At 45.4% G+C, this 15,385-nt stretch overlaps 1 protein-coding gene across 1 annotated transcript in view; it reads left to right on the top strand.

Moving 5' to 3' along the window:
- The window catches only part of LOC120035863 (ankyrin repeat and fibronectin type-III domain-containing protein 1-like), a gene marked incomplete at its 3' end in the record, with an annotated part of 60,795 nt that extends 45,803 nt beyond the window's left edge, over positions 1-14,992 (top strand). Inside the window, exons 14-16 of the mRNA XM_038982322.1 lie at positions 2,644-2,821; positions 12,970-13,138; positions 14,826-14,992. Of these exons, the coding sequence (XP_038838250.1) occupies positions 2,644-2,821; positions 12,970-13,138; positions 14,826-14,992 (514 nt within the window). The remainder of the gene's footprint in view (positions 1-2,643; positions 2,822-12,969; positions 13,139-14,825) is intronic.
- Between the last annotated feature and the right edge of the window lie 393 nt (positions 14,993-15,385).

Raw genomic sequence — 15,385 nt, forward strand, 5'->3', positions numbered from 1 at the left:
TAGAGATGTTCAGGACCAGTTTATTACTGGCCAGCCATTCCAAAACAGACTGCAACTCTTTGTTACGTGTTTCAGTCACTTCATTAGCTGTGGTTGCTGATGCATATATGGTTGAATCATCAGCATACATGGACACAGATGCTATGTTTAATGCCAGTGGCAGGTCATTGGTAAAAATAGAAAAGAGTAGAGGACCAAGAGAGCTGCCCAGCAGTACACCACAATTTACATGTTTGACATTAGAGAAGTTTCCATTCAAGAAAAACCTTTGAATTCTATTAGATAGATAGCTCTGAGTCCGCAATATGGCAGAGGTTGAAAAGCCATAACATATACAGTACGTGTTTTCAACAACAGGTTATGGTCAATAATATCAAAGGCTGCACTGAAATCTAACAGTTTCTTTCAACCAATCATCAGTCATTTGTGTCAGTGCAGTACATGTTGAGTGCCCTTCTCTATAAGCACGCTGAAAGTCTGATGTTAATTTGTTTACAGAGAAATAACATTGTATTTGATCAAACACAATTTTTTCCAACAGTTTGCTAAGAGCTGGCAGCAAGCTGATACATCTACTGTTAGAACCAGTAAAGGCCGCTTTACCACTCTTGGGTAGCATAATTACTTTGGCTTCCCTCTCGTCACATAATTTCTCAATTTGCATTAAGTCAGCCAGCCAGATGTGCAGCCAGACTTATTAGCCAGTCCTTTTGGCCCATCTCTTTCAACCATACAGTTTTTAATTTCCTCGTCAATCCATGGAGCCTTAACAGTTCTAACAGTCTTAACAGGTGCATGTTTATCAATAATTGGAAGAAGCAATTTCATAAATTCATCAAGTGCAGCGTCTGGATGCTCCTTATAAATCACATCAGACCAACAAATATTTTTAACAACATCCACATGAGAGTCACAGCAAAATCATTTGTATGTTACACTATTTTATACACTATTTTATACACTATTTTAGGCCCAGCTGTCCTGGATATAACCACTATATTGTGATCACTGCATCCAATGGGTACGGATACAGCTTTAGAACAAAGTTCTACAGTATTAGTTAAAAGGAGATCAATACATGTGGATGATCTTGTTCCTGTAGTGTTTGTAAACACACTGGTAGGTTGATTAATAACCTGAACCAGGTTACAGGCACTGGTTACAGTGAGAAGCTTCCTCTTGAGCGGACAGCTTGATGAAAACCAGTCAATATTCAGGTCCCCAAGAAAGTAGACCTCTCTGTTTACATCACATACACTATCAAGCATTTCACACATATTATATAGATACTGACTGTTAGTACTTGGTGGCCCATAGCAACACCCCAAAAGAAAAGGCTTTAGATGTGTCAGGTGAACCTGCAACCACAACACTTCAATAACACTTGACATAAGATCTTCTCTAAGCATTACAGTGATATGGCTCTGAATATATACAGCAACACCTCCCCCATAAGCATTTCTGTCTCTTCTATAGATGTTATATACTTGTATTGCTACTGCTTGTATCATCAAAATAATTATCTAAGTGAGTCTCAGAAATGGCTAATATATGAATGTTATCTGATGTTAGCAAGTTATTGATTTCATGAGAGAGAAAGGAGAGAGAGAGGGATGAGGGGAGAGGAGAGAACAGTATGAGATGATAGAGGTGAAATAGAGAGATGTTGAGTTTCTCTCTACAGGTGAAACAGAGTTTGAGTGTGTGTGTGTGTGTGTGTGTGTGTGTGTGTGTGTGTGTGTGTGTGTGTGTGTGTGTGTGTGTGTGTGTGTGTGTGTGTGTGTGTGTGTGTGTGTGTGTGTGTGTGTGTGTGTGTGTGTGTGTGTTGTGTAAATGAGTTGTTTGTTGACATTGGTCTGAGGTGGAAGAGGTGACCTCAGTGGTTGGCTGGACACAGGGAGTATTATAAGGCACACACACACTGGGACAGTTACACAGAAGCACACAGACACACACACACATACACATTCACACACATGTTCTCAGTTTCAGGTGAAGAGGGATATAGACAGGCAGACATACAGTCACTGATTCTGGCAAAGAAGAGTACACACACACTCACTCACACACACACACCCGTCCAGGGGCAGTAGAAGAGGTCATTTACTAAGTATTTCCACAGATCGGACCACAGAGCACAACAGGGGTCCGAGGCAGAGCCCACGCACAGGGTCATTCCCTGGAACAAACAACGTTCCATACACACACACACACACACACACACACACACACACACACACACACACACACACACACACACACACACACACACATACATACATACATACATACACACACACATATACACACATACATACACACACACATATACACACACACACACACACACACACACACACACACACACACACACATACACATACACATACACACACACACCGACCGATGGAGACATAGTGACACAGACTATTTGTGCGTGGTATCAGCCTTCAGAGTCTAAGGCCATTACGATGTTGTCACTAGTCTGCTGCTAGTTCAGGGCCGAGACACTGAACCATCACAACAACTAAGAGTCTGTCATCTTATTCCTGCTAACATTAAGTGTTTTTCTTCTCACTCGCTTTCTCTCTCAAACTCCCCTCTTTCTCTTTTTCTCTCTCTGTCTCTGTCTCTCTCTCTCAGGGAGGAGTGGGACTGGCTGCAGAGGCTGTCAAACATAGAGGATGGAGAGAAGGAGAGAACGGAGGGAGAGAGGGAGGGAGTGGATCAAACGACAGACAGTAACACACCATTGCTCTACTACGAGCTACAGACTGCCCTCAAGGCCCTGCTGAAACTCATCAACCTACCTCTGCACCAGGTACACAATCACACACTCACACACACTCACATACCCTAATATGTCTCTACAGTAGTAATAATAACTTAATTTGTATTGCGCTTTACAATACAAGTTACAAATTGTTTTGCATTATAAAATAAAATAAAGAAACATAGACAGGAGGACAATGACAGATCTTTCATCTTGTCGCCTCGGTTACTAGACCAACGCTCCAACCGCTAGGCTGCCTGCAGTGAAGTCATACATTAAAAGCCTCTTTATAAAAGTGTGTTTTCAGCAGGGATTTAAAAAGAGGCACTGTATCTGCTAGCCTGATCTCCTCTGGCAGACCGTTCCAATCTCTAGGGGCCCTAATGACAAATGCCCGGTCTCCTTCAGTTTTCAACCTAGACTTTGGAACGGTTAGCAGTGCCCTGCCAGAGGATCTCAGGCTGTGTCCTGACTCGTAGGGAGATGAAAGGTCAGAGATATAGCATGGGGCTAAAACAAGCCTTAAACGTGATTAATAACATTTTCAAATCTATTCTATTCTGACTGGTAGCCAGTGTAGAGAAGCTAGAATAGGTGTGATATGGTTCCATTTTCTGGTGCCAGTAGCTCAGGCGCAGACGGGTACAAGCCATCTCTCATCAGGCGCTGACAGGAGCCATATTGGATGGTTGATGGTCCGGACTTTCGCATCAATGAATAGTTGATGTTTCTTTTTTCTTTTTTATCTTCTCTCTACCGCTGAACACTCTGCTCTTTGCTCAGAGTTGTTAACAACACACATCAGCTTCCCCAGGCGCCCCGTTTTAAAGCCATCTATCTCCCTGAGTGTCTCACTGGCTGTGTCCCAAAATGGCACCCATTTCCCGATAAAGAGCACTACTTTGGACCAGAGATCTGTGGGCCCTGGTCACAAGTAGTGCACCACACATAGCTTGCCTCAGCTCTCTACTTCTGACGTTCCTAAACAACTGAACATATTTATTTTCTCCCAAAAAATGTACGTACAGAATGTCTATAACATTTTTTCACTGACAGAATGTTCTATTCTGGCACCAGAATGATTGTAGAGCTGAAATGTTGCTTTGCTGAGTCATACCAAATGTGTTCTGAAATCTGTTGTGAATGTGTTGTACTGGTATGAAAATTGTATAACTGTCTTAATTTTGCTGGACCCCAGGAAGAGTAGCTGCTGCCTTGGCAGGAACTAATGGGGATCCATAATTAACCCCAGGAAGAGTAGCTGCTGCCTTAACAGAAACTAATGGGGATCCATAATAAACCCCAGGAAGAGTAGCTGCTGCCTTGGCAGAAACTAATGGGGATCCATAATAAACCCCAGGAAGAGTAGCTGCTGCCTTGGCAGAAACTAATGGGGATCCATAATAAACCCCAGGAAGAGTAGCTGCTGCCTTGGCAGAAACTAACGGGGATCCATAATAAACCCCAGGAAGAGTAGCTGCTGCCTTGGCAGAAACTAATGGGGATCCATAATAAACCCCAGGAAGAGTAGCTGCTGCCTTGGCAGAAACTAATGGGGGTCCATAATAAACCCCAGGAAGAGTAGCAGCTGCCTTGGCAGAAACTAATGGGGATCCATAATAAACCCCAGGAAGAGTAGCTGCTGCCTTGGCAGGAGCTAATGGGGATCCATAATAAACCCCAGGAAGAGTAGCTGCTGCCTTGGCAGAAACTAATGGGGATCCATAATAAACACCAGGAAGAGTAGCTGCTGCTTTGGCAGAAACTAATTGGGATCCATAATAAACCCCAGGAAGAGTAGCTGCTGCCTTGGAAGAAACTAATGGGGATCCATAATAAACCCCAGGAAGAATAGCTGCTGCCTTGGCAGAAACTAATGGGGGTCCATAATAAACCCCAGGAAGAGTAGCTGCTGCCTTGGCAGAAACGAATGGGGGTCCATAATAAACCCCAGGAAGAGTAGCAGCTGCCTTGGCAGAAACTAATGGGGATCCATAATAAACCCCAGGAAGAGTAGCAGCTGCCTTGGCAGAAACTAATGGGGATCCATAATAAACCCCAGGAAGAGTAGCTGCTGCCTTGGCAGAAACTAATGGGGATCCATAATAAACCCCAGGAAGAGTAGCTGCTGCCTTGGCAGAAACTAATGGGGATCCATAATAAACCCCAGGAAGAGTAGCTGCTGCCTTGGCAGAAACTAATGGGGGTCCATAATAAACCCCAGGAACAGTAGCTGCTGCCTTGGCAGAAACTAATGGGGATCCATAATAAACCCCAGGAAGAGTAGCTGTTGCCTTGGCAGAAACTAATGGGGATCCATAATAAACCCCAGGAAGAGTAGCTGCTGCCTTGGCAGAAACGAAAGGGGATCCATAATAAACCCCAGGAAGAGTAGCTGCTGCCTTGACAGGAACTAATGGGGATCCATAATAAACCCCAGGAAGAGTAGCTGCTGCCTTGGCAGAAACTAATGGGGGTTCATAATAAACCCCAGAAAGAGTAGCTGCTGCCTTGGCAGAAACTAATGGGGATCCATAATAAACCCCAGGAAGAGTAGCTGCTGCCTTGGCAGAAACTAATGGGGGTCCATAATAAACCCCAGGAAGAGTAGCAGCTGCCTTGGCAGAAACTAATGGGGATCCATAATAAACCACAGGAAGAGTAGCTGCTGCCTTGGCAGGAACTAATGGGGATCCATAATAAACCCCAGGAAGAGTAGCTGCTGCCTTGGCAGAAACTAATGGGGATCCATAATAAACCCCAGGAAGAGTAGCTGCTGCCTTGACAGGAACTAACGGGGATCCATAATAAACCCCAGGAAGAGTAGCTGCTGCCTTGGCAGGAACTAATGGGGATCCATAATAAACCCCAGGAAGAGTAGCTGCTGCTTTGGCAGAAACTAATGGGGATCCATAATAAACCCCAGGAAGAGTAGCTGCTGCCTTGGCAGAAACTAATGGGGATCCATAATAAACTCCAGGAAGAGTAGCTGCTGCCTTGGCAGAAACTAATGGGGATCCATAATAAACCCCAGGAAGAGTAGCAGCTGCCTTGACAGGAACTAATGGGGATCCATAATTAACCCCAGGAAGAGTAGCTGCTGCCTTGGCAGAAACTAATGGGGGTCCATAATAAACCCCAGAAAGAGTAGCTGCTGCCTTGGCAGAAACTAATGGGGATCCATAATAAACCCCAGGAAGAGTAGCTGCTGCCTTGGCAGAAACTAATGGGGGTCCATAATAAACCCCAGGAAGAGTAGCAGCTGCCTTGGCAGAAACTAATGGGGATCCATAATAAACCCCAGGAAGAGTAGCTGCTGCCTTGGCAGGAACTAATGGGGATCCATAATAAACCCCAGGAAGAGTAGCTGCTGCCTTGGCAGAAACTAATGGGGATCCATAATAAACCCCAGGAAGAGTAGCTGCTGCCTTGACAGGAACTAATGGGGATCCATAATAAACCCCAGGAAGAGTAGCTGCTGCCTTGGCAGAAACTAATAGGGATCCATAATAAACCCCAGGAAGAGTAGCTGCTGCCTTGGCAGAAACTAATGGGGATCCATAATAAACCCCAGGAAGAGTAGCTGCTGCCTTGGCAGGAACTAATGGGGATCCATAATAAACTCCAGGAAGAGTAGCTGCTGCCTTGGCAGAAACTAATGGGGATCCATAATAAACCCCAGGAAGAGTAGCTGCTGCCTTGGCAGAAGCTAATGGGGATCCATAATAAACCCCAGGAAGAGTAGCTGCTGCCTGGGCAGAAACTAATGGGGATCCATAATAAACCCCAGGAAAAGTAGCTGCTGCTTTGGCAGAAACTAATGGGGATCCATAATAAACCCCAGGAAGAGTAGCTGCTGCCTTGGCAGAAACTAATGGGGATCCATAATAAACCCCAGGAAGAGTAGCTGCTGCCTTGGCAGAAACTAATGGGGGTCCATAATAAACCCCAGGAAGAGTAGCAGCTGCCTTGGCAGAAACTAATGGGGATCCATAATAAACCCCAGGAAGAGTAGCTGCTGCCTTGGCAGGAACTAATGGGGATCCATAATAAACCCCAGGAAGAGTAGTTGCTGCCTTGGCAGAAACTAATGGGGATCCATAATAAACCCCAGGAAGAGTAGCTGCAGCCTTGGCAGAAACTAATGGGGGTCCATAATAAACCCCAGGAAGAGTAGCTGCTGCCTTGGCAGAAACTAATGGGGATCCATAATAAACCCCAGGAAGATTAGCTGCTGCCTTGGCAGAAACTAATGGGGATCCATAATAAACCCCAGGAAGAGTAGCTGCTGCCTTGGCAGGAACTAATGGGGATCCATAATAAACCCCAGGAAGAGTAGCTGCTGCCTTGGCAGAAACTAATGGGGATCCATAATAAACCCCAGGAAGAGTAGCTGCTGCCTTGACAGGAACTAATGGGGATCCATAATAAACCCCAGGAAGAGTAGCTGCTGCCTTGGCAGAAACTAATAGGGATCCATAATAAACCCCAGGAAGAGTAGCTGCTGCCTTGGCAGAAACTAATGGGGATCCATAATAAACCCCAGGAAGAGTAGCTGCTGCCTTGGCAGGAACTAATGGGGATCCATAATAAACCCCAGGAAGAGTAGCTGCTGCCTTGGCAGAAACTAATGGGGATCCATAATAAACCCCAGGAAGAGTAGCTGCTGCCTTGGCAGAAGCTAATGGGGATCCATAATAAACCCCAGGAAGAGTAGCTGCTGCCTGGGCAGAAACTAATGGGGATCCATAATAAACCCCAGGAAGAGTAGCTGCTGCTTTGGCAGAAACTAATGGGGATCCATAATAAACCCCAGGAAGAGTAGCTGCTGCCTTGGCAGAAACTAATGGGGATCCATAATAACCCCCGGGAAGAATAGCTGCTGCCTTGGCAGAAACTAGTGGGGATCCATAATAAACCCCATTAAGAGTAGCTGCTGCCTTGGCAGAAACTAATGGGGGTCCATAATAAACCCCAGGAAGAGTAGCAGCTGCCTTGGCAGAAACTAATGGGGATCCATAATAAACCCCAGGAAAAGTTGCTGCTGCCTTGGCAGAAACTAATGGGGATCCATAATAAACCCCAGGAAGAGTAGCTGCTGCCTTGGCAGGAACTAATGGGGATCCATAATAAACCCCAGGAAGAGTAACTGCTGCCTTGGCAGAAACTAATGGGGATCCATAATAAACCCCAGGAAGAGTAGCTGCTGCCTTGGCAGAAACTAATGGGGGTCCATAATAAACCCCAGGAAGAGTAGCTGCTGCCTTGGCAGAAACTAATGGGGATCCATAATAAACCCCAGGAAGAGTAGCTGCTGCCTTGGCAGAAACTAATGGGGGTCCATAATAAACCCCAGGAAGAGTAGCAGCTGCCTTGGCAGAAACTAATGGGGATCCATAATAAATCCCAGGAAGAGTAGCTGCTGCCTTGGCAGGAACTAATGGGGATCCATAATAAACCCCAGGAAGAGTAGTTGCTGCCTTGGCAGAAACTAATGGGGATCCATAATAAACCCCAGGAAGAGTAGCTGCAGCCTTGGCAGAAACTAATGGGGGTCCATAATAAACCACAGGAAGAGTAGCTGCTGCCTTGGCAGAAACTAATGGGGATCCATAATAAACCCCAGGAAGAGTAGCTGCTGCTTTGGCAGAAACTAATGGGGATCCATAGTAAACCCCAGGAAGAGTAGCTGCTGCCTTGGCAGAAACTAATGGGGATCCATAATAACCCCCGGGAAGAATAGCTGCTGCCTTGGCAGAAACTAGTGGGGATCCATAATAAACCCCATTAAGAGTAGCTGCTGCCTTGGCAGAAACTAATGGGGGTCCATAATAAACCCCAGGAAGAGTTGCAGCTAACTTGGCAGAAACTAATGGGGATCCATAATAAACCCCAGGAAAAGTTGCTGCTGCCTTGGCAGAAACTAATGGGGATCCATAATAAACCCCAGGAAGAGTAGCTGCTGCCTTGGCAGGAACTAATGGGGATCCATAATAAACCCCAGGAAGAGTAACTGCTGCCTTGGCAGAAACTAATGGGGATCCATAATAAACCCCAGGAAGAGTAGCTGCTGCCTTGGCAGAAACTAATGGGGGTCCATAATAAACCCCAGGAAGAGTAGCTGCTGCCTTGGCAGAAACTAATGGGGATCCATAATAAACCCCAGGAAGAGTAGCTGCTGCCTTGGCAGAAACTAATGGGGGTCCATAATAAACCCCAGGAAGAGTAGCAGCTGCCTTGGCAGAAACTAATGGGGATCCATAATAAACCCCAGGAAGAGTAGCTGCTGCCTTGGCAGGAACTAATGGGGATCCATAATAAACCCCAGGAAGAGTAGTTGCTGCCTTGGCAGAAACTAATGGGGATCCATAATAAACCCCAGGAAGAGTAGCTGCAGCCTTGGCAGAAACTAATGGGGGTCCATAATAAACCCCAGGAAGAGTAGCTGCTGCCTTGGCAGAAACTAATGGGGATCCATAATAAACCCCAGGAAGAGTAGCTGCTGCTTTGGCAGAAACTAATGGGGATCCATAATAAACCCCAGGAAGAGTAGCTGCTGCCTTGGCAGAAACTAATGGGGATCCATAATAACCCCCGGGAAGAATAGCTGCTGCCTTGGCAGAAACTAGTGGGGATCCATAATAAACCCCATTAAGAGTAGCTGCTGCCTTGGCAGAAACTAATGGGGGTCCATAATAAACCCCAGGAAGAGTTGCAGCTGCCTTGGCAGAAACTAATGGGGATCCATAATAAACCCCAGGAAAAGTTGCTGCTGCCTTGGCAGAAACTAATGGGGATCCATAATAAACCCCAGGAAGAGTAGCTGCTGCCTTGGCAGGAACTAATGGGGATCCATAATAAACCCCAGGAAGAGTAACTGCTGCCTTGGCAGAAACTAATGGGGATCCATAATAAACCCCAGGAAGAGTAGCTGTTGCCTTGGCAGAAACTAATGGGGGTCCATAATAAACCCCAGGAAGAGTAGCTGCTGCCTTGTCAGAAACTAATGGGGATCCATAATAAACCCCAGGAAGAGTAGCTGCTGCCTTGGCAGAAACTAATGGGGGTCCATAATAAACCCCAGGAAGAGTAGCTGCTGCCTTGGCAGAAACTAATGGGGATCCATAATAAACCCCAGGAAGAGTAGCTGCTGCCTTGGCAGGAACTAATGGGGATCCATAATAAACCCCAGGAAGAGTAGTTGCTGCCTTGGCAGAAACTAATGGGGATCCATAATAAACCCCAGGAAGAGTAGCTGCAGCCTTGGCAGAAACTAATGGGGGTCCATAATAAACCCCAGGAAGAGTAGCTGCTGCCTTGGCAGAAACGAATGGGGGTCCATAATAAACCCCAGGAAGAGTAGCTGCTGCCTTGGCAGAAACTAATGGGGATCCATAATAAACCCCAGGAAGAGTAGCTGCTGCCTTGGCAGAAACTAATGGGGATCCATAATAAACCCCAGGAAGAGTAGCTGCTGCCTTGGCAGAAACTAATGGGGATCCATAATAAACCCCAGGAAGAGTAGCTGCTGCCTTGGCAGAAACTAATGGGGGTCCATAATAAACCCCAGGAAGAGTAGCTGCTGCCTTGGCAGGAACTAATCGGGATCCATAATAAACCCCAGGAAGAGTAGCTGCTGCCTTGGCAGAAACTAATGGGGATCCACAATAAACCCCAGGAAGAGTAGCTGCTGGCTTGGCAGAAACGAATGGGGATCCATAATAAACCCCAGGAAGAGTAGCTGCTGCCTTGGCAGAAACTAATGGGGATCCATAATAAACCCCAGGAAGAGTAGCTGCTGCCTTGACAGGAACTAATGGGGATCCATAATAAACCCCAGGAAGAGTAGCTGCTGCCTTGGCAGGAACTAATGGGGATCCATAATAAACCCCAGAAAGAGTAGCTGCTGCCTTGGCAGAAACTAATGGGGATCCACAATAAACCCCAGGAAGAGTAGCTGCTGCCTTGGCAGAAACTAATGGGGATCCATAATAAACCCCAGGAAGAGTAGCTGCTGCCTTGGCAGAAACTAATGGGGATCCATAATAAACCCCAGGAAGAGTAGCAGCTGCCTTGGCAGAAACTAATGGGGATCCATAATAAACCCCAGGAAGAGTAGCAGCTGCCTTGGCAGAAACTAATGGGGATCCATAATAAACCCCAGGAAGAGTAGCAGCTGCCTTGGCAGAAACTAATGTGGACCCATAATAAATACAAATAGCATGGCGTTCTGCCCTAGAGAGTGAGTGTGTCTGTGTTTGCGTGTGCCTGCCGGCCTGCATACGTACACGTGTGCGCCTGCTTGCATGACTCTGTGTGGTCCTGTTCTCATTCTGACTGTGTGTTCCTGTTCTTATTCTCACTGTGTGTGGTCCTGTTCTTATTCTGACTGTGTGTTCCTGTTCTTATTCTCACTGTGTGTGGTCCTGTTCTTATTCTGACTGTGTGGTCCTGTTCTTATTCTCACTATCTGTGGTCCTGTTCTTATTCTCACAATGTGTGGTCCTGTTCTTATTCTGACTGTGTGGTCCTGTTCTTATTCTGACTGTGTGGTCCTGTTCTTATTCTCACAATGTGTGGTCCTGTTCTTATTCTGACTGTGTGGTCCTGTTCTTATTCTGACTGTGTGTCGTCCTGTTCTTATTCTCACTATCTGTGGTCCTGTTCTTATTCTGACTGTGTGGTCCTGTTCTTATTCTCACTATCTGTGGTCCTGTTCTTATTCTCACTGTGTGTGGTCCTGTTCTTATTCTCACTATCTGTGGTCCTGTTCTTATTCTGACTGTGTGTGGTCCTGTTCTTATTCTCACTATCTGTGGTCCTGTTCTTATTCTGACTGTGTGGTCCTGTTCTTATTCTGGCTGTGTGTGGTCCTGTTCTTATTCTGACTGTGTGTGGTCCTGTTCTTATTCTGACTGTGTGTGGTCCTGTTCTTATTCCTACTGTGTGTGGTCCTGTTCTTATTCTGACTATGTGTGGTCCTGTTCTTATTCTGACTGTGTGTGGTCCTGTTCTTATTCTGACTGTGTGTGGTCCTTTTCTCATTCTGACTGTGTGTGGTCATGTTCTTATTCTCACTGTGTGTTCCTGTTCTTATTCTCACTATGTGTGTTCCTGTTCTTATTCTCACTGTGTGTGGTCCTGTTCTTATTCTCACTATGTGTGTTCCTGTTCTTATTCTCACTGTGTGTGGTCCTGTTCTTATTCTTACTGTGTGTGGTCCTGTTCTTATTCTCACTTTGTGTGGTCCTGTTCTTATTCTCACTGTGTGTGGTCCTGTTCTTATTCTCACTGTGTGGTCCTGTTCTTATTCTGACTGTGTGTGGTCCTGTTCTTATTCTCACTGTGTGTGGTCCTGTTCTTATTCTCACTGTGTGTGGTCCTGTTCTTATTCTGACTGTGTGTGGTCCTGTTCTTATTCTCACTGTGTGTGGTCCTGTTCTTATTCTCGCTGTGTGGTCCTGTTCTTATTCTCGCTGTGTGGTCCTGTTCTTATTCTGACTGTGTGTGGTCCTGTTCTTATTCTGACTGTGTGTGGTCCTGTTCTTATTCTGACTGTGTGTGGTCCTGTTCTTATTCTGACTGTGTGTGGTCCTGTTCTTATTCTGACTGTGTGTCGTCCTGTTCTTATTCTCACTATCTGTGGTCCTGTTCTTATTCTGACTGTGTGTGGTCCTGTTCTTATTCTGACTGTGTGGTCCTGTTCTTATTCTCACTGTGTGTGGTCCTGTTCTTATTCTGACTGTGTGTGGTCCTGTTCTTATTCTGACTGTGTGTGGTCCTGTTCTTATTCTGACTGTGTGTGGTCCTGTTCTTATTCTGACTGTGTGTGGTCCTGTTCTTATTCTGACTGTGTGTGGTCCTGTTCTTATTCTGACTGTGTGTGGTCCTGTTCTTATTCTGACTGTGTGTGGTCCTGTTCTTATTCTGACTGTGTGTGGTCCTGTTCTTATTCTGACTGTGTGTGGTCCTGTTCTTATTCTGACTGTGTGTGGTCCTGTTCTTATTCTGGCTGTGTGTGTGGTCCTGTTCTTATTCTGACTGTGTGGTCCTGTTCTTATTCTGACTGTGTGGTCCTGTTCTTATTCTGACTGTGTGGTCCTGTTCTTATTCTGACTGTGTGTGGTCCTGTTCTTATTCTGACTGTGTGTGGTCCTGTTCTTATTCTCACTGTGTGTCTAATTGTCTGATTGCAGGCCAAGCACTTCCGTATCTACACTCATGAGGTGTTGGAGCTGGGTCATAATGTTTCCTTTCTGCTGCTGCTGCCGGCAGCTGATGATGTGTGTACCGCTCCCGGACAGAGCAACCCCTACACACCACACTCCGGCTTCCTCAACCTCCCTCTACAAATGTTTGAGCTGGGTACGTCTACACTGACCACTGCTTTCTGTTAACCACCTCGTCTTGTTAAAACATGGATTTTCACCCATCTCTCCGTTCGCTATCCCTGTGTATATATCAAATATCTCTCTCTCTCTCTGTCTCTCGCTCTCTATCTCTCGCTCGCTCTCTCTCTCTCTCTCTCTCTCTCTTTGTTAGCCTTTGTTCCTCTCTATATGCCTCTCTCTCTGTGTCTTTCTGTCTCTCTCTCTCTCTTTGTTAGCCTTTGTTCCTCTCTATATGTGTCTCTCTCTCTGTGTCTCCCTCTCTGTGTCTCTCTCTCTCTCTTTCTCTCTCTGTTCGCCTCTGTTCCTCTCTCTCTGTTCGCCTCTGTTCCTCTCTCTCTGTTAGTTCAGTTTTTGTAGATTCCACAGATTCCTCTCTGTTCCTCTCTATTCCCTAGGGACACTTTAAGTAATTCTGTCTGAGGGCTCCAGAGTACCACAGTGCCATGCTGATCCGACCTCTGACCCCCCAAAGAGCCAGACTAGTCCCAGAGAGTAGTAGTACTGTCTTGTTATACACTGATAATATTCGGATAATATTTATGTATTTTATTAAACCTTTATTTATTCAGGGTCCCATTGAGGCCGCTGTCTCTTACAAATGTGTTGACAAATGCAGCATAAAATACAGAATTTAGTAACACAATCATAGCAATCGCTCCAGTCTACTTCTGCGGAGGAGGAGATGTTTATCAGCCTATATGTCTTGTTATACAGTGTTAACATGACATTCTGATATATACTGAACAAAAATATAAACGCAACATGCAACAATTTCAATGCTTTTACTGAGTTACAGTTGATATAATAAGTAAATCAATCAATTGAAATATTAGGCCCTAATCTATAGATTTCACATGACTGGTCAGGGGCACAGCCATGGGTGGACCTGGGAGGGCATAGGCCCACCCACTTGGGAGCCAGGCACAGCCAATCAGAACGAGTTTTTCCCCACAAAAGGGCTTTATTACAGACAGAAATACTCCTCAGTTTCATCAGCTGTCCAGATGGCTGGTCTCAAAACATCTCGCAGGTGAAGAAGCCGGATGTGGAGGTCCTGGGCTTGCATGGTTACACGTGGTCTGCGGTTGTGAGGCCGGTTTGACGTACTGACAAATTCTCTAAAATTAAATTGGACGTGACTTATGGTAGAGAAATTAACATTCAATTATCTGGCAACAGCTCTGGTGGACATTCCTGCAATCAGCATGCCAATTGCACACTCCCTCACATCTGTGGCATTGTGTGACAAAACTGCACAATTTAGAGTGGCCTTTTACTGTCCCTGTGTAAGGATCATGCTGTTTAATCAGCTTCTTGATATGCCACACCTGTCAGGTGGATGCATTATCTTGGCAAAGGAGAAATGCTCGCTAACAGGGATGTAAACAAATGTGTGAACAAACATTTGACAGAAATAAGCTTTTTGTACATATGCAAAATGTCTGGGATCTAGGCAGTGTTCCCCGGGCGCCGAAGACGTGGATGTTGATTATGGCAGCCCCCCGCACCTCTCTGATTCAGAGGGGTTGGGTTAAAAGACACATTTCAGTTGAATGTACAACTGACTAGGTATCCCCCTTTCCTTTGCATTTTATTTCAGCTCAAGTTGTGTTTATATTTTAGTTCAGTATATATTCCTATGTATGTATTTCTCTCTCCAGCCCATTTCAGTGCATACAAGGAGAAGTGCATGAGTCTGTACTGCCGCATGTCGTCTGTCTTGGACCTGGATGCACTTATTACCCAGCAGGCCCTGCGAGAGGCCATCACGGACACAGAGGTCGCCACCGCCAAACAGAGACACCAACATATACTAGACTATACACAGGTAGGGAGATATATGTTAATGTATTACAGGTTTATCTGAACCTGGTCTCAGAGCATTTCATATTATTGTGTACTCCATTTAATATGATATGTTTTATTTCATATGGTATGTATTCATTTGTGGTTGTCCATCATCCATTTCGTATTATATGTTATGAATTTTCAAAACATACAATATGTTACGAATATTGCAAAATGTATTTATTTTATTTTTTATTTAACCTTTATTTAACTAGGCAAGTCAGTTAAGAACAAATTCGTATTTACAATGATGGCCTAGGAACAGTGGGTTAACTGCCTTGTTCAGGGGCAGAACGACAGATTTTTACCTTGTCAGCTAGCTTGCTAACGTTAGCTAGGCTAGGAGTTAGGGTTAGGAGATTAAGGTTAGGGT

Source organism: Salvelinus namaycush, unplaced genomic scaffold (genome assembly GCF_016432855.1).
Source record: "Salvelinus namaycush isolate Seneca unplaced genomic scaffold, SaNama_1.0 Scaffold1117, whole genome shotgun sequence".
Lineage (NCBI taxonomy): Eukaryota > Metazoa > Chordata > Actinopteri > Salmoniformes > Salmonidae > Salvelinus > Salvelinus namaycush.